This window comes from Uloborus diversus, chromosome 7, assembly GCF_026930045.1.
Source record: "Uloborus diversus isolate 005 chromosome 7, Udiv.v.3.1, whole genome shotgun sequence".
Classification (NCBI taxonomy): Eukaryota; Metazoa; Arthropoda; class Arachnida; order Araneae; family Uloboridae; genus Uloborus; species Uloborus diversus.
The window spans coordinates 42689468-42714091 of record NC_072737.1 but is presented as its reverse complement, the minus strand read 5'-3'; the positions used below and the strand labels follow the sequence as shown (position 1 = coordinate 42714091).

The following is a 24624-nucleotide window of genomic DNA, read 5'->3' as shown; positions in this document are numbered from 1 at the left end:
GTATTTTCTTAAGATAATGAATTTATGAATATGGACTTCACTAATTATTTTTGTCACTTTTTATGTTATTTTTTTATTATCAAAAATCAGTTTGAAACAAATCTGTTTCACTTGATTTACATTTTCATCACTCTAAACTAGTCTTTCAGGATATTAATTGCAGAAAAGGCATAAGTCCAAATTAAAAAAAAAATTTTCTTGATTTCAGTGACGCAAATGAAAAGTAATTTAAGGTAAGGTAATGATCCTACTTGTGGCTAGATTAGTCATAAAAATTTTCATAGAATTTAGTTCATTTCTGAATCAAAAAATCACTTTTTATTGATTACTGAAAAGTTGTATTAGTTGGACTTATTCCCGTCTGAAATAATCAATTCAACTATGAAATAGAAAAAACAAGAAAACAAAAATACCATTAATACACCAAACGACCACCAGTCTGCAGCAGTAGTATGCCCTTTTCGATTTATAACTTCTGGCGCCATGTATTCAACAGTCCCACAAAATGAGTATGCTTTTTGATCACTAAGAGCTTCTTTACATAAACCAAAATCAGTGAGACTAATGTGCCCATCAGCATCAAGGAGTATACTGTAAAGAGAATATGCTTGAAAGTGTCCAAGGTTTATAAAATATTACTGCAAATATAATTACAACATTTCAATGAGATGAGGAATTTCATTTTTCATTTTGAATAATTTCTATTTATTAATATTTAACGATACAATGAATTTTCAACGTTAAATATTTAAAGCTTTCTCTTTCATAAACCTCTGCAATAAATAAACTTTTAAAAAAGAGTTCATTTGCTACACTCACAAAGCGATGGATGAAATTGATTCGTCTTTTCTTCTTTTTTTGTAACCAAAGAAAACTGATGCAAAGAAAAACCAATGCAGACACAAGTTTTGTGTTTAGGTGAATTTCAGATGGCAAACTATATCAGTCATTCTACCATACGAAATATTGTAATTGCAAATGTATAGTTTGTACAATACACCACTGATAGAGAGACTGGATTCAACTATGCACAGCCATTCTGCACAATACCTTTTATGAAACATTTGTTTACCATGTTACCAATCAGCCACTTTTGAAAAAATACATTACATTAAAAGTATTTTTTATAAATTGAAAAACAATAAAACAAATAATAATAAAGGCAAACAAAAAATCTCAAACCAAATTAACTATGGCAAAACTATGAGCGACTCAATCCGAGAACATGACTTATGAACAAACAATCAGTCTGGATTGATACCAAGCTGGTTACTGATGCACTATGCCATTATAAGAAAAATCTATTGGCTTAAGTGGTACTTAGGAAGAACAAAATATGATTCTATAGGTAATGAATTCACTACAGCACACATCATTTTGTAAAGAAATATAAACAAAAATGGACTGTCCTGGCTTTTTGACATTAAAATACAAACATATCCGTCACAGAGTCAATACTATTGCAGTATACTAAATCATGTTCCTTAGAATAAAATCTATGAATTCATTATGTTTGCATTCAAATATTAAATTATAGAAATGATTCTATTCAAGTAGCGTATATCACGAAAATGGGGTGCCATTAAGACTGACTACCATGTTACCACTGCAGTACCAACAAACCTGACTATCTTAATATTTTTTGCCTTTATGACAAGATTTTAATTGTTAGTTATAAGTTTTTATCATTATGTGATGTAGGAAAACACGGGTAAAATAAATCACTTAAAACCTATAATTACACAAAACTGCAGGTGACGGGAAAAACCTGATTGAATATTTGAAATCAGCATCAAAAATTACCCTAGAAAAATCATAAATGTTTCATTAAACAAAGTCTTTGTTTACCAGTCTATTAGTTTTTATCATTAAGTGGTACAGGAAATCATGGGAAAAAACAAATAAGTTAAAACCTATGATTACACAAAAACTGTGGGTGATGAAAAAATTCCAAGTGAATATTTGAAATCAGCGTCAAAAATTACCCTTAGGTCAATATAAATGTTTCATGTAACAAAATCTTTGTTTACCAGTGTAATCCCCCGCAGTGAAGAATAACCAAATGTGATTACTTTTTAGATAAGACAACCACTCAAACATGCATTCTTGGCCAAACTTAAGATGATGCGCCGACTGGTAAATATATAGAGGCCTTAAGATGATCTGTTGAAAATTTTCTTTACTTATCATTGGTATTTTAATTTCTGATACACATTAAATTGCAATAATTAAACCTAAATCCCCACCTTTTTTTTTTTCACAATTTGTAGAAATGATCAAATATTTTGGCAGAAAGTGGTAGTTGTGTACTGAAAAAGTGCTCATTTTCGCAAACTGTAACTTTTGCGGAAATGAAAATATTGGTGATGTTATAAGATTAATTTTGCAATATTAAATAAAATTTCGCAAATTTCATACATACAAAACTGGAAGTAGGTTGTGTATGTAAAGATGAAATATTTTGCAAGGCTTAACTTTTTGCAATTTCGACGAGCTCGCAAAAATCACAAAAATTAAAGCCTAGCAAAAACAAGTGCTTTTACATTATATATTACTAAATGATTAAATAATCAAATTACTTCAATTTCACATTACACTTACTTTTCTGGCTTCAGATCCCTATAAATAATTCCTAAACTATGCAGGTGATCTAATGCAAGGGCTAATTCTGCAAGGTAAAACTTAACATCTTCTTCAGTAAACATAACCTAATATCAAAATTGTAAGTGAATATTATTGACAGCAGTTATCAAAAGAACACAAAACATTCACTAAAATTCTTTCAAAAATATAGCAATAACTAAATCAACAAGGAATGATTGGTAATCAAATAGAAAATGTTTCAAAAGAGTTAAAATGAGTTGAAACAATAAAGTTAAAGAACATATAAAGGTATGAAGTACAAAAAAAGCATCAAACATGTAGCTAAAATGTACATGCAATTGGAAAGCATATTTTAGCAAGGCATTAAGTAGAGCATGATTAATTACTAGGGACATAATCAAGGAGGATATTAGAATAATGCACCTTGGTATGCAAAGAAAATTATAAATAATCTACAACTTGAAGCTAAATTCAAACTTTTTTCCTCAAAACAAAAACAAATTTGCATAATGTGTCAACTGAAAGTGTGAACTGAAAATTAAGTCTAAAAGCAGAAACAGGAAACAATTACATCATATGTTAGGAGCATAAAACATTCTCCGATACAATGGCAACAGAGAAAAAATATCCATTTCAGCACTTTGCACACACACTTCAAATCAGTCTTCTATGGAAAAATATACTAGTGGTGAACATTAACATATGAAACCAAGAGCAAATTATTTTAACACTTTACATAAATTGATGCTTTTCTTCACATATGTTCTTAGTTTTTATATGTTCTTAGTTAGTAGGTGCACACAAAATGATATTTAATTCAGAAAAAAAAAGCAGCTACCATATGAGGCAGTAAGAAGCAAAGGGATGTCAGTGGACTTTTTAAAGTTTCGAGGTAAACAAGTTTAAAGATCAGATCCTGACTTTCAGTGATTTTTTTCTCTTCTAATTCATGCTGTATAGCAGCACCCACCAGAGCTATTAGTACCATTTAATGCCCTAAAACAGAAGATAGGCTCTTCTACCATTTGTACTGATTATCTCCAAACTTTTAACTTTGGCACTTACCATCCTTTAGCTTCTTACTGCATCACATGTGAAAACAAATTAAAATAAGTGAAATTCCTCTTTCAGATGTGTATTCAATGGAGACTTGTAATTACATTTTAAATATTAGTATGAAAGGAATAACATAAAACTACAGAAATTGGAAACAATGAAGGAATAAGTCATGTGCTTGTTAAAGAGAAATTGGATTGGAATTTTTAAACAAAAATAATTTTTTGCAACTAAAATGCTTTTGACTACTATGGAGAAAATTGCATGAAAAACTCTCCTTTATTACTAGTTATAATATTTCACAGGTATTATTGAATACTTGGGAAAGAGCAAAAGCGGTATTAGCAGATTAAAAATGTCATTACAAGCACTAGCAGCTTGTGGGTCATTTAAATAGACTCACAAAAAAAGGAAAATTAAAAATACAAACAAGATGAACTTTAACGATATTTTTAATATTAATTTTTGTAACTTATTTTGAATCCCTCTTCCCAAAATAAAAAAACAAATCAATAATGTTTTCATTCAATTTAAATTAAATTTTCATCCGGACTAACTGGGACCAAAGGCAATCAGGAAGATGAAAAATTCAGGTAATCCGGATTGTATAGGTAATAAACTACTCAAAACCCTAAATAAGCAGACTTCACAAGCATTACAACACAAAACCGCTACAAAGGTTGCAACAAAATAGTATAGAACTGCTTTAACAGTTTTTTTAAAAATCAACACAATTTTTCACATAATTTCTTAACAAAGAATTTGGCCCCTGTCTTATGATTTAAACGTGTGTTTGTTTGAATAAAGAATGGTCAATGTAACGCTTTATCATCACAGATTAGATAATGTGGTGCTTGATATTTTAACATAATTTATTGCATAATCTATGCAAAAAGAGGCTGTACACTTAACCTAAATTAAAAAGCAAATGTTCAGCATACTTATTTTAATGTTTATGCTATAATAATTTAAAACTATTTATGTGGACCTAAAATTTTTAAAACCACTAGATTTGATCCGGATAACACGGAGATCTGGATAAACGAGGATCCCAAAAACAGAGTTCTACTGTATAATGCAAAAAACTCAAAACTTTCTTAATGTTTAATAAATTTTGTGCTTTAAAGTTGAATGTAAAAGTTGACATCATTTGAGATGACTCAAAACTTATTTTTTAAATGAAAAAAAAAATTGAGTGGGTACTGATTTGTCTTGAGTTTAATTAAATTAAGAATTGGTGACCTGACGCAAAAAGTTTTGTGCAAACAAACAGTACTTAAAATTCAGTAACTGACTTTGAGAAGGCACTGAAAAATGTTATATAATTTTGAAGAAGTAATACAGACGTCAATTCCAACATTGTTAAAATACATTATATTTAACACTAAAGAAAGAAAAATTTATATTTCTGTGAATTTCTAAGATATCAACTCGTCACAAACATTGTTGCAAAATTTCTCAAGCATACACTGTTATAATTTTGAAGTTATGTAACACAAGGGCGGATCCAGTTTCCTTTCTGGTTTTGGAGTAGTTAGTATCGGAAAGGGGGTTAAAGTGCAATTTTTGGGGCACAATTAGATGAAACGGGGTCAAATTTTTGAAACATAAATCTCCAAAACTCAGATTTAGGCTGCATTTGGTTGCTTGGGGGGGGGGGGGGGGTAGGGAGTCAGGACCCCATGATTCCCTCTCTTTTTTTGGAACCATGCTTGATGTTACACACTTTGTACTCATAATACCACTTTTGTATGATATGGCTATTCAACAGCACATCAGAAAAATACAATAATTTAACAACTTTAATAATAAACCATTGGTTTAAAATTATTGTAAAACGAAAAAAGTTAGAACATCAGAAAATTCAGTAATTTAGAAAAGAAAAACTTATAAATTACTTCTTTACTAAGTCTGGTAAATAGATCTCCTCCTTTTAAGAAGTCCAGGATTAAATATAATTTCCCTTCTGTTTGAAAGGCTGAAAATAAATAGTATTTGTATTAAAAATGCTTTCCCAACTTGATGTATACAGCATAACCTAAACAGTCACATATCAGAACAGTAATCCATTTACACTTACCGTAATGCAATTTGACAATAAATGGATGTCGAATATCAGCTAGGATGTCTCTTTCCATTTTTGTTCGCATTCTGTCTCTAACTACAAAATAAAAATTGTTTATTTTGTTATTATTCTAAAGTTTTAAAATGTTTTGTAACAAAGTCATCAAAAGGAAAAACAAAAAATACATTTAAACATACATGTTGAATTTTAAATATAATTCTTGCAAAAAAGCCTAACTTAGTTTTTTCAACTCATCAGTAAAAAACATTAGCAATATTTTTCAGATTTTACAGCATTGCTTTAAAATTTAAAAAAAAAAAAAACCAACATAAAATTCTTTCTGTTCCTTTCATAGCAATGTGCAACAACTATGAGACAACAAAAAAAATTTTTTTTGCATAAAACACTCAAATTTTCATTCCAGGCATGCATTTCTGAAATGAATAACTACAGTATAACTTCGATTTAACGTTTCCTCAATTTAATGATACATTTCACTGGTCCGGATTTGATTGCATTGAATTTCTATGTTCCTTGAGTTAACGATATCCTTGATTTAACATTAACTTTTTCCAGTCCCTTGAAAATTGTTAAACTGGGGTTATACTGTATATGGTTTGTCAATCTACTAATATGATAGCATGATACCAAGTTTAAAGAAATAATCATATTTGTAACAACAACAAATTAACAAATTAAAATCATTTTATCGAGCAATTTACAAAAACAGAAACCAGAAAAATAACAAATTGTAAAAATACCCAATAACTAATGGGAAAATATAAGAAATCAATGACCACTTAAGACTTTTAAATATAATGAGAAATCTTGAAAGAAGAATTTTGAATGCAACTGATGTAGCAATGAGGTGGCACAAACAACTCCAGAGTCACTCTCATCAAGACTTTAAGCCTTTTTATGTTAACTTAAAGAATACAATAATAAGAGTTGGCTGTAAACAAATCCATAGGATAGAGTGAGTCTAAGATTGATACAAATTGTGATCAATTCAGGTTGAATGCGAATAAAACAAGGTACAGCAGGACCCACTACAGGCTGATTTTACTGATGTTTTGTGATACCTTAACAAAAATCTTATTTTAAAACCAGTACTTTCACAAAAACCAAGAAATAAAATCAGCAGCTTAACAAAACTAACTTTGAAAATTGGCAGTCACAAAACAATATTAAATAACAGAATTTCTTAAAAAATACCAAGCACTTTTCATAATGTACTCAAAAGGACAAAATAACTTTTCTGAGTCAGAAAGGACATTTTAAGTATTCCTGTAGTCTTCAACTATTCCAAGAAAATGACCCCGCAAGCGAAGAAAAGTGCGGTTCAAGTCATGAAGAGAATTTCTTATCATTATCTAGCTTTCAATCATAAATTTGAGTGTTGAAACATGCATATTTTTCTGGGAAAGTTTTGTTTGAAAAAAAGTCAGTGCCAACAAATACACAGGAAACAATTTTCAAATGTCAGAAATCATGGTACAGCTCAAATTCTGAAGGTTAGTGTTGTAAAAATAAATATATATTCAAAAAAAAAAGATGCAGATAATACCTAAACTAGAAATAATACCTTTTAATGTAGCTTTCTTTAAGACTTTCATAGCATATAAACTACCAGAATCTGGACCAACAGTCTTTTTGACTAAAAAATACCTAAAATAATACATTTTTTGGAACATGTTAATTACTAATGAAATATAGTTTAGTACAAAATATGTAACTGCTTTTTTATCACATGATATGATATTCATAGTAATAAATAAAAATAAAAATAAACGAAAAAAAATCTATAAGCTAATCACTTGCATTTAAAAACTACGTTAAGCATTTAAAAGTATTTTGTTAATAAGACTCAGCAACGCTAAGCCCATCTCTTTTGCTGTAAGTATTCCCACTTCTGTTCGAGTATGTCCCAGACTAGCATGTTCCATATACAACAGACTCAAGCTATTCAACTATGTAATTATAGTACCAGAAAATAGTTGATAAGCTTGATGTCTAACCTACCTGGTTTCACAAAGAATCTCTCTTACTGCAACTACTTCTTGAAATCAGATACTTGCACTAATTTGATTTCAGAGTCAATTAGCCATTGATATTATGTATTTTAAAAAATGCCCCCCCCCCCCTGTTCCCTGTTGGGGATATATCAACAGAAATAGAACATAAAACATGATATACACTGAAAAGGAATTCTCAAAGCACCATCTCTTCTTCCTAGCATGTAATATTTGGTACGTTATGATACTACTAAATATTGTACAGTCAAATAATTTTAAAAATCATATATACATAATGAGTCAAGTATTTAAATTTTATTTTTCTTTAAATGTTTGAAATCATTTTAAGATAATAGCCATTATAAGAAAAGGTCTATTAATGCAATTAAATTAATTTTCATGAAAATACCTTTCCGAATGAGCCTTGGCCAAGAACTTGAAGAAGTTTAAACTGATCTGGAGCCCCTTTAGGGTAGCCTTCTTTTGTAATGTTGGTCAGTTCAATTTCATGTAGGCCTTCCACTACCTCATTTGTATCCATATCTTCAGCCTAGATAGAATTTCAATACGTAAATAGCCTTTTATTTACAAATTAACTAAATTAAAAAGGAGTTTTTGACCCTATATTTGTATAAAAATATCATTTATTACAAGACCCCAAAAGTAAGGATGATTTTTACAATACCAAATATTTTCAAATTATTTTTTTAAGCCGAGTGGTGTTCAAACTATGACCTGCAAAGCTGATCCGTGTAGTCCATTGTTCCGTTTGAATGTTACAAATTAAAAAGCATGAGAAATGACAATGTTACAAATTTTCAGAAATTGTTTTCTGAAAAACAATTGCAATTAATAAAAGAAGCATTAGGTGCTGATAACAACAATTATTGGTTTTTAATTTTCTTTCCTTTTCAATATTTTCCCATTTTATTTAAAAAATTTTATTTTAAATTTTTTTGTGTTTGCTATCTTAATACACTCACTTTAATATGAGGTGTGACCCTTGGGTAGAAAAATGTTGGGCATCCCTGTTCTAAGCTATACATAGCTTCTCACATTTAATGAAAAAATCTAACTTTTTTTAAACTTATTATTTATAGATATTTGCAGTACAAACAATACATTTGAAATAAATCAAGGTATGCAACGAATTCGCAAAGAAATAAAAAGATAAATGGATGATTTTTGGGGGGGGGGGGGGGGGGAGGGAATGTTTATCAATTAAATTCTTATTTATTTTTTAGTCATTTCATATTCTTAATCATTTGACCCATCTAGCCATTCTATTGTTTAGTGGAACCAGCAAAAGAGTATTTTTTTTTTTTAATTACTTACTTGAGGAACATCATCAAAAGTTTCATCTGCTGCCATATTATCAACTTGGGGAGTCTGAAAAATAGCAGTGAAATAGTAGGTTAAAACAATAAGATAGCAAGTAGTAGGGATTAAGATACAAACATATAAAATTGTCCTTAGGAAAATTGCAATAAAATTTCAACAGAAAAACAATACATGAAAAATTCATGTGGAAAATAAGATATACTGCTGTGCTAAGCACAAACATCATATCAGCACTTTTTATCAAAATTGAGTAATATTCATGAGGTGGTTCTTTAACGTATTTTACACACACTATATCACCAAAAGTATTGGGACCTTTTTAAAAATTCACATTTTTACAGATTTCTTGAAAAATAAGAGACCAATTGAATGGATCAGTGGATAAAGGTGTTAACTGAAACTTTCTTGAAAAAGAGTTTTGTTGATGGAAGCAGACATTAAATGATTATTTTTCATATTAGCTAACATTGGAAGTCCTATTATGCGTATTTCCAGAGATCCTGGATGATAAACAGGCCCCCATATAAGGGGGAAAGTAGGGGCTCAAGCCCCCTTTAAAATTAGACTTCCTTGCTTTTGGTACTTTCTTCTTTGCAAAAATGAAAAAAACATTTCTTTTCCAGCTTATAGTGAATAAGTTATTAAAAATATCAAATTTTAATAACTCTAATCTGTACTGAAATCGTGTTCTATGGGGAAAATATCCTGCTAAACCATGGGGAAAATATCTGAGCCCCCCCCCCCCTTAAAATTTTCCATATGGGCACCCATGAGAAAACCGCAAGTTTTTTAGAGTGGTTAAAAGTGTTTACGTACATTTCAACATATGATTTGGTGAGTTAACACCTTTATCCACTGACCCTTTCAATTGTTCTGTAGCCTTTGTAGTACAGTGCAATTAGACATGAACCTCAACATCCAAAGTAAAAGTTTCCCGTCAACTCCAAATTGTTGTATACTGTCCACATATTGTTTGGTAAAAAGTTACACCGTTTTCAGCGTCGGGTTTTGGGGGGAGGGGGGGGGGAGAAGTTGGTAAATTAGTAGTTTTTATCAGTTTTTTCGAAATATTTAGAAAACTATGGTGTTTAGCGTGAAAAGTGCAATATACAAAATAATCTACACTAAATTACGAACAAAATGGTCCTAAACATTATTTTGTTATGTGAACGGTTCCAGAGTTACGGCTGGTGTAAAAGTAGAAAATTTTCGCATTTTTAAGATTTTTTGGAAAATGCAATTTTAACTACTACGTAAACAGAAATAACTAAGCAATTTTATTAAAAAGTAATATTGTACAATCGTATTCTAGTCTAAAAGAAACTAAGAGGCACCACATGGGGTTTGAAACGTAGAAATACTGGGAACGAGAACCGGTTTTCTGCAATTTGCGTGAACTGTGATAAAGCACTTGAAGTTAGTTTCAAGAAAGATTGAGAACAAAAGATTCACAGATACACTTGAAAAGAAAGTTAGCTGTTCAGTCTCTAGCCTCTATTACCAAGTCTATGACAATTAACAACACCACTGTATGTGAACCCTAATACCAGGGGTTTTGTGATTCGAAATTTTAGAAAATTCCAAAACTTTTGGGTTGACAACACATTCTTAAACTGAAAAATTATTTTTAAAAAAAAACTTTAAAAATAATTTTCATCCATGATTTAAATGATTTTTGTATGCATATTTGAAAAGTTTTTACTGGGGAAGGAGAAGGATTTAGCTTCCTCATACTTTCAGAAAATTTCACACTGCCTTCAAAAAAATTTTACTGGAGTCCACGTGCACTCTTGCCTAATACTCTATCACATCGGATGGTGTGCACGGTAAGAAAATATGAGAGACTAAGAAATACTGTCGAACACGCTTAAGTGAATAGCCATTTTGCCACGAAAAAATATTCTAATAAGCGGGATATTCCAAAAACCGAGATAAAAATAACCACATTACATTGGTTTGGTACACTGAAAATGTATTATATTAAGCGGGATATTCTTTTAGCCGATATTCTAATAAGCGGGTTCGACTTTATTTTAATTCGAATTACGTGCATATCCTCCACCCTTGTTCGACAAATCAGGTTTGATAAGGAAGGGGAGCAAATCTCCTAGTGGTGTCTGTTTTTATTCCAGATTCAAATGAATCATCGGTCACCCCTTATTTAGAAAAAGCATCCTATATCATTGATGAAGATCACCTTCTTCATCGTGTTTTCTGACGTTTCGCAGCTACCTTCAGACAGATTTGCGAGCAATACATAAATTCCGTAATTGCTCATTATAGGCCAGCAACTTGTTTTTGATGAATACGAGCAAGGAACCACAAAAGATGAAGAACAATTATGTAGATCACGTGCTACTACTAACATTTAAGACAAAGTTGAAGACTCAATCGATGTAACTATCAACCAAAGTGAATTTCTAGCTAACACTAAGAACAAAATGGGCCTAATTTCTCTCCTGACAATGTACTTGCAAAGAAGCAGTTGCACAGTTTATCAAGCATCGGGTGACGATGACTTATTTATAGTTTTAACAGCGATCGATAAAGCTAAGAATGGAGTTGAAGCTTGTGTGATCGGTGATGACATGGACTTATTAGTCTTGTTGAATGTTCACACACCATCAGAAAACAAATTGAAAATGGTGGTACCAAAGAATGGCAATCAGCAGGAGAAGGTGTGCACTGTTTTGGACATTCAGCGAAGAATTGGAGATATGAAGGGTGTACTCTTTGCAATATACCCCTTCACAGGATGTGACAATGTACCATCTTTCTACAAGAAGGGAAACATTTCACCGTATAGGAAAGTGTAAGCCAACAACGCTCTTCGTACGAAGCTTCTAAATCTTTAACGATTCCAAAGCTGATCCCAGTGTGGTGGCTGACGCAGGAAAGTATTTCTTTCTTGCGATGTTTGGAGCAAAGAATACTGAAGATCTAGATAACTTTCGCTACCAGTGGTACTTGCAGGCTATTGCAAAGCAGCCCATACATTCATTGTTCACAAGTTGGCTTACCACCCTCACTTCAACAGCTACCAGGCAGCCTTCATATAGAACCTACCACCAGGTTCAGCAGCGGCTGGATGAGGAAAGGAATTTACCTCCAGTGGGGGTGGAAGAAGATTGGTGAATGGCTGAGACCAATTATAACAATGCCTTTTGCAACTCCCTAGGAATTACTTTCCCTCATAGTGCGCATTTAAAAAGCCGAATGCGTCCATAACTGCGAGTGCAGAAGTAGTGGTCTAAACTGCTCAAGTATGTGCAGTAATTGCTCAGGTCTAGGAAGTAATAACAGGGGCACTAATATCATAGACGAAAATCTAGAAAAGGACGGTGGTACGCTTGAAGAAGACTGAATCCTGGTGAATACTTTACATCACAATATGGCGCATTCAACGTTCTACATTTTTATTAAATATTAGTATTAAACTCAGTTTACGAACGTCAAAAAGTTTGATAAAATATGGTTGCAATATACAGGCAACTATGCCTATTTTCTAAAGAAAAATCTTCCAAAGCTGCACTTATAAAAATGTTATTATTAAAAATGATATAACTATAAATCATAATTGTTTTGAATTTTTATAATTTTAAATCATCTATGTTTAAAATATATTCATTCTTTTTGCGGCATTGTCTAAAGAAAGTTTGGGTTTCTACGTGCCGCAGATTTATATAACCATGGTCCATGAATGCTTCTTTTCCCTTAAAAGTAGAGCCCCTTGAGTAGGTGGTGAGGTTGTCGTTCCTTCAAGGGCTAATCACAAACATACCACCGGCCCCATAAATCGCAATTTGCTTTTACAAAACACTCCTCATACAAAAAATTAGTTTCCAGAGTGATAATGAATTTTTTTTCCGAAAAATCTAAAAAAATACGAAAAATTTCTACTTTTCACCTAGGGTAGCTCTGCAACCGTTCACTTAACAAAATAATGTTTAGGACCATTTTGTTCGTAATTTAGTGTAGATTATTTTGTATATTTAACTTTTCGCGCTAAATACCATAGTTTTCTAAATATTTCGGAAAAACTGATAAAAAGTACTAATTTACCAACTTCTCCCCCCCTCCCCCCAAAACCCGACGCTGAAAACGGTGTAACTTTTTACCAAACAATATGTGGACAGTATACAACAGTTTGGAGTTGACGGGAAACTTTTACTTTGGATGTTGAGGTTAGGCCTTTTTTCGGCCTATTTGCACCGTACTATTGTCACATAAAAGGTATGCACTGGATGTTAGTTTCCAATAAAAATTAAATCACCCATGCATTTAGGGGTTCAACAAATTGAGGAAAACAAAAATGTTTTTTGGTCATCCCTCATCGTAAAAAACTTGGATTAAGCTGTAAATTTCAGAAATTAGTTAGCTTACTACTAGAGATGCAACGAATATTCGGCCGCGGCCGAATATTCGGCCTATTCGGCCTGTCAGCCGAATATTCGGCTTCGGCCGAATACCTAGTTTACTATTCGGCCTTGGCCGAATACTTGAAAAAAAGCTTGTTTGTCACTTTTTCGTTGAAAATTTTACATCTTTAAATTTGTATTCATCATGTTTGTTGAATATTTTCAATGAAGTCAGCCTCTAGCACATTGTCAGGTTCATTATCCAGTGCATTGTCATATTTAATGGTGGACATTAATGAATGGTTACTAAGATATATCTACAAAATTACCTCTGAAAAAACCACACAAAATAGTTTTCCCCTGACATATTAGGAAGGGTTGATACTTCTTATTAAAGTAATTATAATGTACTGATAAACCATACTTTAAGAATAACTTAAATAAAAAGACTCAAAAAACTTTTATTTTTCTTATTCTTTAAAATACAAAATTTCGTCCAGACATAAACTATTAAGATTCCTTTTACAACATTTTGAAAACCACCTTTGTAATGTCTGCAGTAGTATGATATGTCCAGGTTCAAACCAGATTTTTAATTAGCCGCAAGGGAAAAAAGGGACCTGAAGTCTAAAACTACTAGTACTTTGTATAATAGCTAAACTTAATACATAAAAATTAAAAAAGTCTTTTAATCCACTTTTATATACTAATCCAACTAAAACATTAAAAATATATATACAGTGTGACAATGCTATTTTTCAAGTAATAGATTATGAATGAGAAAAAAAAAGTAATTGTAAATAATAAATTTTCATTTTGAATAACATAGAGCAATTGGTTCATTAGCAGTAAATATTGCATATGCATAATCCTGATCCTGACACTGCAATAAGTTTTTTTTTTTTTTTTTTCAAAGATAATGAAGTTCTGTTTCATATTAAAATAGGATATGATTGTTTAAAAATTAGATTCAATTGTTTTAACCAAATAATGAACATTTTTATAAAGCCTTCACAAGGGAAAAAGAAACATTGCATGATTATAGAGGGACAAAATCATTATTTTAAAAATAAAAATTTAAATCAAGGGACCAAGAATAGGTGTAATGGTCAATTGTGAATGTGATATTTACAAAATAAAGGAAATAAGACTTATCAAGTTTTAAAATACAACTAACTAAAGGATTCAGAAATTTTGGTATAAACATATTTTGTAAAAAAATATCAATACAAAAACAGAAGTACACTGATTTATAAACACCATATGAAAAATTACATTTCAGCTAAATAAAAAAAAATTATGATTGCAAAAGTGGAACTGTTTTCTTTGGATGTTTTAGAACAAACGAAAATAAAAAATTAAAAAATATTGCAAAAATATTCAGTGTCGTGAAACTTTACGAAATCTCAAAATGCATCATTATTTTAATTAGAAAGGCAGAGAGAAAAATAAAAATCATTTAGAGTACAAGTATTTCTAATCTAACCTAGTATTCTATCACTTAAAAATGGAATTTTTTGCACTAAACAAAAAAAAAAAAAGGGGGGGGGGGTGAAAACTGCCCCTCTTGGCATTAAGCAATAACTATTAGTGTAGATTGGCTTCTTCAAAAATAATTGAATGGACACAACAACTAGAGATAGAGAAGTGGTTAAAATGATAAACATAAATATTACACAATTACTTAGAAAAAAGAAATGCGGGAAAAAATGAATTGAAACTTGAAAAAAATAATTTTGGGGACTTGGGAACATATCATAATTTTATCATATGTTATCATAAAACAGTTACTTATTTTTATACGCACGCAAATTATGATGTAAGAACAATAATTTTTCAGCATTTTCAGGAGAAAGTCTATTTCTCTTTTTCTCATAAATGTTTCCAGCTTCTGAGAACAATCGTTCAGTATAAACAGTGCTTCCTGGTGCTGAAAGGTATTTCCTGGTTAACTGAGATAGATTAGGATAAGCTTCAGTGTTTTGCGCCCACCATTTTAAGGGACAGTCAGTTCTTCGCAAAAGTGGTTGGGAAAGATATCGGTCAATTTCATTTTGAGTGGAGGTTTCTTCCGGGGCTTCACTTAGTGGTTGCGTTGCAATTTCATTGAAACACGCCCACAAAGAATTTTGTGCTTCAGATGTTGGAAGGAATGAACTTGAAATATTTTTCTCCAGTAATTCAGCTGGTTTAGTGCTGGTACTTTTCATAATAGCTATAAGTTTTGACTTAACTTCAGTGTCTTTTGCTTCAATTTTGTTGAAAAAAAATAATTTAAATCTCGGATCTAACACTGTAGCAATGCAGTAGTGTTCATTGTTTTGAATTGATGAAAATCTCTTCTCTAAACTTTGGCTAAGAGTATCCTTCATTGTACCAACTCCAGAAAAGTCGCTTAATTTATCCAAATATAATTTTAATGTTGTAAGTATTGGGATGACTTCAGAAATAAATGATTTTGATAGTGAAATTTGTTTTGTTATTTCTTCGAATGGTTTCAGAAGATGGAGCACCTTTTCCAAAACTGTCCACTGATTTGAACTTAAGTTGCTTATATCCCCAAATTTAGAGGCATATAGAGAAACTGCGTTTTTTTGATCTAATAATCTTTCCAGCATGTAATATGTGCTGTTCCATCGAGTAGACACGCTTTGTATTAGTTTTTTCTCAGGAACTTTTAACTCATTCGCTTGAATGCTTCTCAATCTTGAACATGCTAAGGGAGGATGACTGAAATGTTTAACAATCTTTTTTCCTTGAGCAATTAAATCGCTTATTGATCTTTGTGATGCTAAACCATCGCATACAGTCAAATGCAAGGAGTGTAAAAAGCAGGATTCATTTTTCAAGTTTGAAATACGTACTCCTTTCTTGATATTTGATCCTTCATCACGTAATACTATGTGGATTTTGTCATTCATTTTCCAATCGTCAACCACTGTTTTGACCATATCACAGATAGCTTCACCAGTATGGCTTCCCGGAAAATGCTTCGCTTCCAGGGCAGCGTGATGATAAATAAAATCCTTTGATATCCAGTGGGCAGTAAAGCTCATGAAACTTTCATTGCTGACAGAACTAGTCCAAATATCCAATGTTAGTGATATGAATTCTGCATCTGATATTAATGTTACAATTTTTTTTTTTTTGCAATCTTCATAAAGAGAAGGAATAACTTTCTGTTTAAAATATTCCCGGCTGGGAATTTTATACTGTGGCTGAGCTTTTTTCATTAAATTAATGAAGCCTTCATCTTCGACAAAACTAAATGGTTGATTGTCGCATGCTATCATTTCCGCAATTAAAGTGTGCAGTTCTACTGATCGGTTGTCATTAATGTCCCTTTTTTTTTCTTTTCAAAAAGTGAATCAATGGTTTCTTGCTTCCTTTTTACGCCTTGACTTGTACTGGGTGTAGATGTAGATGGTATATTTGCTTCCACAACTGCATCACAAGTTTGGTTTTTGCTTTTTTCATTATATTCTTCTGGATGCTTTTTAGCCAAATGGTTCATCAGTGAGCTTGTAGTTGCTTTTTTTCCAACTCCTCCTCTTGACAGAATACTTTTGCACAATTTACATCTTGCTTTTGTGCAATCATTTGGTATAGGTTCAAAAATGCTCCAAACAATACTTCTTTTATTGACAGAAAAATCCATTTTGCTTTCTTTGAACTCAGAACAGAATAAAATACTTGCTTAGAGCAACTAATATTACTGACCCTTATCAGTTAGAGCTATTCCACTCTTTTGAAAGGGGTTCTTATCAGTTAGAACTAGTCCACTCTTTTGAAAGGGGTTAGGGTAGTGACAGAACAACTATTGAGCCTATTGAAAGAACAGGTTTGTAAAGTAAAAAAAAATGTAATACCAGATTAAACCAAAACCTGGATCTGCACAGAGCTACTGCCTTCTTGCCATTTACAACCCTTATCAGTTAGAACCAGTCCATTAGTTAGAAGGAGTTAAGGGGGAAAGGATACAGAACAAGCTTTGGTAGGGAGTCAAAAGAACAGATTTTGAAAGTAAAAGAGGAATGTTGAAAAAGGAAGTTCTTATGAAAGGGAGGTAAAAAAGAAGCTTATTTGAATAGATTCTTTATTTTTTAGATTACCAGTTTAAAAAGAAAATTAAATAGGTTTACATAAGATGAATAGGATTGCTCTTAGTGCCTGCTATTAGTAATTATTCGGCCGAATATTGTTAAAGATAATACTAATGCTTTCAAAAAATAATTAATTCACTCCAAAACATTTTTTTTCTAGTGTAATATAGTATTTTAAGCTGTTTAATGCACACAAATGTGCTTTCAATACAAACTATGCTTTGTTTTTAGACAAAAACAAGTTAACTATTCGGCGGCCGAATAGCCGAATATTCGGCCTTGACTATGGCCGAATATTCGGTATTCGGTATTCGGCCAAATTACTATTCGTTGCATCCCTACTTACTACATGGACATTTATTTTACTTTCAAGAAAATATAACTGATATTCACATAGATATAAGTTCAAAACTATGAACATTATTTGAAGGTTTTTTTGTTCATGATATGGAAAGTTTTCCATGGAATCTTAAGAAAACTTGACAGCATACAAGAAGTAAAAAACTAAAATTTGAAATCAAAATAATGAACATTTGATGAAAGCTGTACATTTAAAGCCATTAATTTTACATTGTGCATGCATGAACGATAGCTATCATAATTAAAAAACCAAGTAGATCCCACAACTCATAATAAAATTCCAGTTTTACATCTTAAAAATTCAGAAAGATGTCGGCGATGTAATGGGCCAAATTTCAATAATTCTTGAACAAGAGATGAACTGTGAGAGGTCATTCCCAAAATGTAAAATTGCAGTTCCACTGTACCTTTTTATTTGTAACCTTTTTCCTTGAGATTTGTAAAAACAATTTCTAAAAAAACATAATGTAGAGCAATCCTTTTGAACAAATTATTACTTATAGTTACCTGAAGTATTTAAATATGTGGAAAATATCATCTTTATTTCACAGATTCAGTTGGGGAATTAAAACAATATGGGCAAAAGTTTTGCAGCTTTCAATTTAAAAAAAATCAAAAACAAAATTCAACTCCCAAGTTTTAATATTTAAGGAAATTTACTTGCATGTTAGCTCTGAAAGTACTATGAGTTTAAGCCATAAATTAACTATTAGCAGCTCTGATAGCAGTAAAAGCAATGCCATCTCCAAGACTTGTTTTTAATTAGCATGATTCTTTCCCCCCTCATTTTATAGCACAATGGCTTTTTAAAAAAAATATTTTATGATGTACCTGCACTACAATGTACTAGGAGGAGCAAGCCATTGGCCCTTCTCCTGGGTAGCAAAATCATCCCATTTCTGTTTTTTCAGTTGATACTTCATGTAAAAACTTGAAAGAAAATGAGAAAGGGCGGCAGATTCAAGTTTTTGACCCAGCTTAAAAAAAATTGGAAACAAGTGAACAGAAAACGGAATGTTATCACAATAAAACTACGTAAGCAGAAAAGTCTTTTTTTTTTCTTTTGAACTACTTTTTATGATCACTGATATTTTTTACGAGGTCCTATTTTTGTGACTCAGAATTTTTTTTTTTAAATTGTAAAATTTTTGATTTAAAATAATGGATAAATAAATGCCTGAATTTGAATTTTGCCAATAGCTTTGATAACACTAGTCAACACAAAAAATGCATCCGGTTCAAAAATAGCTATTTACGAAGTATTTTGCCTCGCTAAACAGGAAAATCAGCATAAAAAGTTGACATTAGCTCTGGATTTTAAGATACAGAGCCAACTAGGATAGTGAATTCTCACTAATGCTCTTTTTTCCTGGCAGATAGAAACAATCCATGTGGGACTGACTGGCTTTCAGGGCCGCCGAGAGCTCAACCCGGGTCCCAGGGCAAAATAATGACTTGCGGGCCCTCCTTCAACCATTAAAAAAAAAAATCCTGTTTACTGTCCTCACCTCTTATTTACATTTCAGTAAGCTCAAGTGCACCTTCTATACTGCAACATCTGCTTTATAGTAATCTTAGGCATCATACCATGAGTCAGTGCACAATGGGGAAACAGAATCGTATTTGGTAGTTTTTCTTCGTAAAAAATATCAAAATAGCTGTTAGATAAAAAAACAAAGCTAACCACTCTAATGTTAAACAAACATCTTGATCTTGACACTTTCAAAATTCTTGAACTCATTCAATTTGTTTTCAAACGTATATATAACAAGAGAGAGAGAGGGTCAACATTTTTGTACGGAAAGAGGGGGGGCTGTCATTACTAGTATCACACAACCAAATTTAGAGAATTGCATTGAGCAGAGAAAAAGAAATAACCATATGAACCAACAGTCATAAGTGTAACATTCCCAAAGGAACTCCTTCCCCGGAAAAAGTTCGAAACTATAGTTTTAAAATTGCAGTTTTCACTAACACAGTTAATGTTAAGAGAAGGAGAGGTTCAGGGACTTTTATGATGGGAGAAAGCTTGTAGGCTCTGCCTTTGAAATTTCTCAAAATTGAAGTTTTGATAGAAATTAATTTAGTTATATAGGACAAATTACTTAATATTTTGACGGAAGCTTTTACTATTTAGCTAGCGGAGTATTTTATTTGAACTTTTCATACTATTTAATGGTTTTCTTTTAGATTTTTTACTGTCACAATTATTTCTACATAATTTTTACAAAACATAACTGAAATGAATTCAGTGAAAAATAATCTCTAAGATTTAAAATGTGCCTAGAGATATACCTATAATAGAAAAGTACCATTAAACTTATCTATAGAAGCAATGCTGTAAGTCAAACATTTTTTTTTTCCAGATACTCAGAATGACAAAGTATTATGTATAATGCTAGTGGCTAAGATCAAAGACTGCCATATAATGATCGAGTTAAGGGTGGATCAAGCTTCTGCCTTTGGAGAGTGCCATTCCTGGAAAGGGGGGGGGGAGGCACGAGGAGATTTGTTTTATAAAGCACTTTTGGCCATAGGGCCATTTTACGATTTTTTGTCCAAATGTAGAGTTCGCAACATGACATTTTTTGCCATAACTATTTAATTCACTGTTTGATTTGCATATCATTTTATTCTGAGTTATTCCTACCAACAGATAAACTCAAAATAAAACAATGTGTTAATCAAACAGTAAAACAAATAGTAGGGTCAGGTGGGGTGAAATGGGTCATGGGGTGAAATGGGTCATGCTGTGTATTTTTATTAATAAAAATTTTTGGTCTGGCTGAATTTTTCTCAAACTTTACACATGTTATGAGGGGCTTTTTGGCTACAATTCTGATTTTGAAAAAGTTTCTGTGTAAATTGCTGGGACCACTACACTGACATTTTGTTTCTCAAGTCACATGTGAATTTTTAGGAAGCCTGACAAACTTCTTAAAATTTTGCTATAAATTTTTTTTCTCTTGAAATTCTCAAGTGTTATCAGTTAGAATAGACTTTCATCTACAATTTGCAAAAAACAGGTAGGAAAAATATCAATTATTTCTTCTTTTGTTGCTATTTTCATGTGGTGGGGTGAAATGGGGCATAGTTAGGCTTAGCGAATTTTAATTCATAATGAGAGTAAATTGACTTTTAAAATCCATAAATAGGTCTCAAATGGAAATTTAGAAGATTTTTGAATGTAACAAAAATAAAGTATGTATTATTAATGTGTAGAACTCAAAAGCTAAACTTGCCATCCATATTTACAACCTATTACCTACCTACTCTTTCCCAATTCAAATTTTTATTTATTCAATGAAAATGCCTGGGGTGTATGTAAGAAAAAGGGAAAAGAAATATTCAGACTCTGATTTAAAGGCTGGACTAATAGAAGTTGTAAGTGGTTTAGCAATTCCTGCAGCTGCGAGGAAATATAATATGCCAAGAGAAACACTGAAGAGATGGGTTTCCGACACACAAAGTCGTAAAGGTTCGGGTGGATATACAACGTTAAGTGAAGAAGAAAAAAGATGTATTGCTTCAACTCTACAAAGTGTGGTTTCCCATTTGATAGAAAAATATAACCATTGTTGCTAAGGATTTTAAAGACCAATTCTGAAAAATGCAATTTTGGCACTCTTGGCATTGAGTGGGCCAGGAATTTTGAAAAAAGGTCGGCATGCCACTTATGTAAGAGGAAGCCAGAACTGCTCACGAAAGCAAGAGCCAGGACATCTTTTAAGAAGCAGCAACCGAATGAAACACAACTCTTGGTGAAGAAATGTCTGAGTTACTTATGCAGGAACCAACACCTGGGAAATGGGCTCTTGTCTAATACAAGGGCAAGAAATCATCAAGAGAATTTGTTGATCATTTGACAGAAGTCAATGACCAGGATTACAACAGCATACATTTTCTACGAAAAGCCAACTCAGGCAAATACTACATCTTCCCTGAGTAAGAAGACACAGACATTGTTTCTAGATTTCAAATTCTGACGACATTGAACGAGCAGAATTCGATTGTTGTGGACATTATATTTTTGAGTTTTAGTTAAAAATATTTTGGTGTTGAATAAGTTAAAATAAATAAGTGGTTTATTGGGAAACAATTTCTTTCAGCTATTGTACGTGTCTTGGTAATAATTTCTTAGTTATTGTATGTTTCTATTGCTATGACCCATTTCACCCCATTAAAACCCATTTCACCCCACCGTGGGGTGAAATGGGTCAGATACTTTAATTGCAATTTTCAGATTGTCAATGACAACAAATTTCAATGAGAAGCAACTTAAATTAAAGGGGAAGAATCAAATGTAAAAAAGAAATTTTTAAAAAAGTACAAAAAAAAATTTATTTGTTTACAAATGGCATCATTTAAAAAAATAGACAAAATCCGCCCCGTTTCACCCCACCTGACCCTAGTTATGGCATAAGAAGTGTCATGTTGCGGACTTTACATTTGGACAAAATACTGTGAAATGGCCCCACAGCTTTAGGCTATTTATGATCGCTTATATCCAATATCACAATTCTCCCCCCCCCCCTTCCCTCTGTTTTCATGCCTGAGATTTGTATAGCCCATGAAAAATGTGCGGATGAGCAAGCATGTAAGTGAACTCACCTCAATGTTCAAAAAAAGTTTTAAAAAGTTCAACGAGAAGGAATAAAACTTCTTACGTATATTTTGTCATCAAAGGTAGTTGGACTGGTAATGGCAGAGTTCTGGCTACTCAAATAACTGAAATTATAGGCACTACTTTAAGTAAGCAAATAACATGCAAAACAAAAACAATAAAACTTCAAAACCAGCAAAATATATATAAAAATGCTAACAAAAAATAATATAGCTACATGCAAAAAAAAAAAACATAACAAAATAAAAATTTAGCTTAGAAATAAGAAAAATCAGGTTTAAAGCCCATTACTTTGGTTAATACTAATCTAAGCAATTTGTAAATAATTATACAGCTTCATTTAAATCCATGTAATAAAGAAATACACTAAAGGAATGAAAAATACATTTTTGAAATGGGTTTTTCTTCTTTATAGTCTTAAAAATAAGTTAAATTTTAAATTGTATTTTATTAAGACAAATTTCCAATGTTAGAACAAATTTGAAATTTTCTATTCATGAATATGTAAATTACTTTTAAAGAAGAAAAAAATTTTCTATATATAATCAAGATTCTATAAACAAAAACCAAAATCACTTTTTAGCATTAAAATTTAGAAATTTAACTGAAATTTAAAAAAAATGCTCTAGCATTATACATACAACAAAGGAAATGTAAGTACATAAGCTTGAAGAAACACTGGAACTTTTCCTTTATTCTTCAGTTTCTTAGAATAGAAAATACATTCAAAATAACTACATTAAAATAATATCGGAAAATATTTTACACAAATAAATTATTTACGTACGAAAAAAAGAAAAACTTTCCACAACTAGTTTAGATCATGATTTTAAGATATAAATGTTCATTACATATTGTAAATATGATACTGAATTTTTTAAATTTTAACTACCCATATTTCTTTTGCATTTTTATAAAAGTTTAGGTATTTTTTCAATAGATTTCGAATTACTCTTAAATCATAAACTCAGAATGAAGAAGGGAAGCAATACTATATTCCAATTTCTTAATTCTCAAAGTTGTTAAGTTAGAAAAATTGATTTAGAAGACATTTGAACTGTCATTTTTTTTAAACTTGTTTAAGTATACAACTCTGATAGGTTTAACAATTATTTAAAAAAAAAATTGATGAAATTTTCATTCCTAAACATATTGTTAAAGAAGCTTAATTCACTGAACAAGACGATCAAGTTGAAATAGATACATTTGAGGATTCAATTAACATGATGAAATTAATTTGGTAATAATTTCCTGACCCTTCAAGAAAAAGACTTTTTTAGACAAAAGTCTTGGAAAATACATTTTCTGATTTTGTACGAAAGGGTTTCCGAACATCAATTCTCAACTGAAAAAAGGCAATAATTTTTTTAAAAAAAACTAAAATACCTCAGCTCCGTCATCAGCATCCTGAATCTTGATTTATATTCAATAATTCAAATAGGATGGTGAAATTAATGGTAATCATTTCTCGATCCTTCAGAAAAAGCAATTTATTTTGTATACAAATCTTAGTAAATGAGATTTTCTGTAACTGGAAGAGGAAAATTTGGAAAATCAATTTTCAACAGAGTAGGCACATAATAACTAAAAAACTAAAATACCTCAGCTCCGACATCAGCATCCTGAATCTGCATGCGCTGCCAAGGATCTGATATCAGTGCAAGAGGCATATTACGCTTTTCTGAATTTTTTGTACTGGATCTTCTGCCCCTTGAAATAATTCTATGCCCATATTCTGGGCGATGTTTTTCTTTTTTCCAAACTTTCATAAAATATTATCCTACTTTAGGTAACTCCCAGTATTTCCCAATAACACTGAAGTCCTTGAAACTCCGAAATCATACAATATGCTGACAGGCACAGTGTCTTTCATTGAGAAAATCAAATTCTACACACTCCATTCAAGAATCTTTACTTTTCTGAGAAAAAAAAATCAAGCACGATTACGATGCATATCACTGAAATTAACCTTTCTTTTTTTTCATTGAAATGAATCGAAGTTTTTAGTGAAGTGCTCATCTCATTTTCAAGAAAAAATTAATGCCCTATTCATCGAATTGTATTTAAATTAGTATTGATAGAAAATTAAAAAATAATT

General features: G+C 31.4%; 1 protein-coding gene across 1 annotated transcript in view; it reads right to left on the bottom strand.

The window, feature by feature from the left end:
* Positions 1-24295, bottom strand: part of LOC129226511 (ribosomal protein S6 kinase 2 beta-like) — a 45857-nt gene extending 21562 nt beyond the window's left edge. The window contains exons 1-9 of the mRNA XM_054861123.1: positions 24120-24295; positions 22570-22630; positions 9076-9129; positions 8148-8290; positions 7311-7390; positions 5741-5821; positions 5559-5638; positions 2602-2708; positions 414-591 (exon numbers count right to left, since the gene is read on the bottom strand). Of these exons, the coding sequence (XP_054717098.1) occupies positions 414-591; positions 2602-2708; positions 5559-5638; positions 5741-5821; positions 7311-7390; positions 8148-8290; positions 9076-9129; positions 22570-22630; positions 24120-24295 (960 nt within the window). The remainder of the gene's footprint in view (positions 1-413; positions 592-2601; positions 2709-5558; positions 5639-5740; positions 5822-7310; positions 7391-8147; positions 8291-9075; positions 9130-22569; positions 22631-24119) is intronic.
* Positions 24296-24624: the final 329 nt, after the last annotated feature.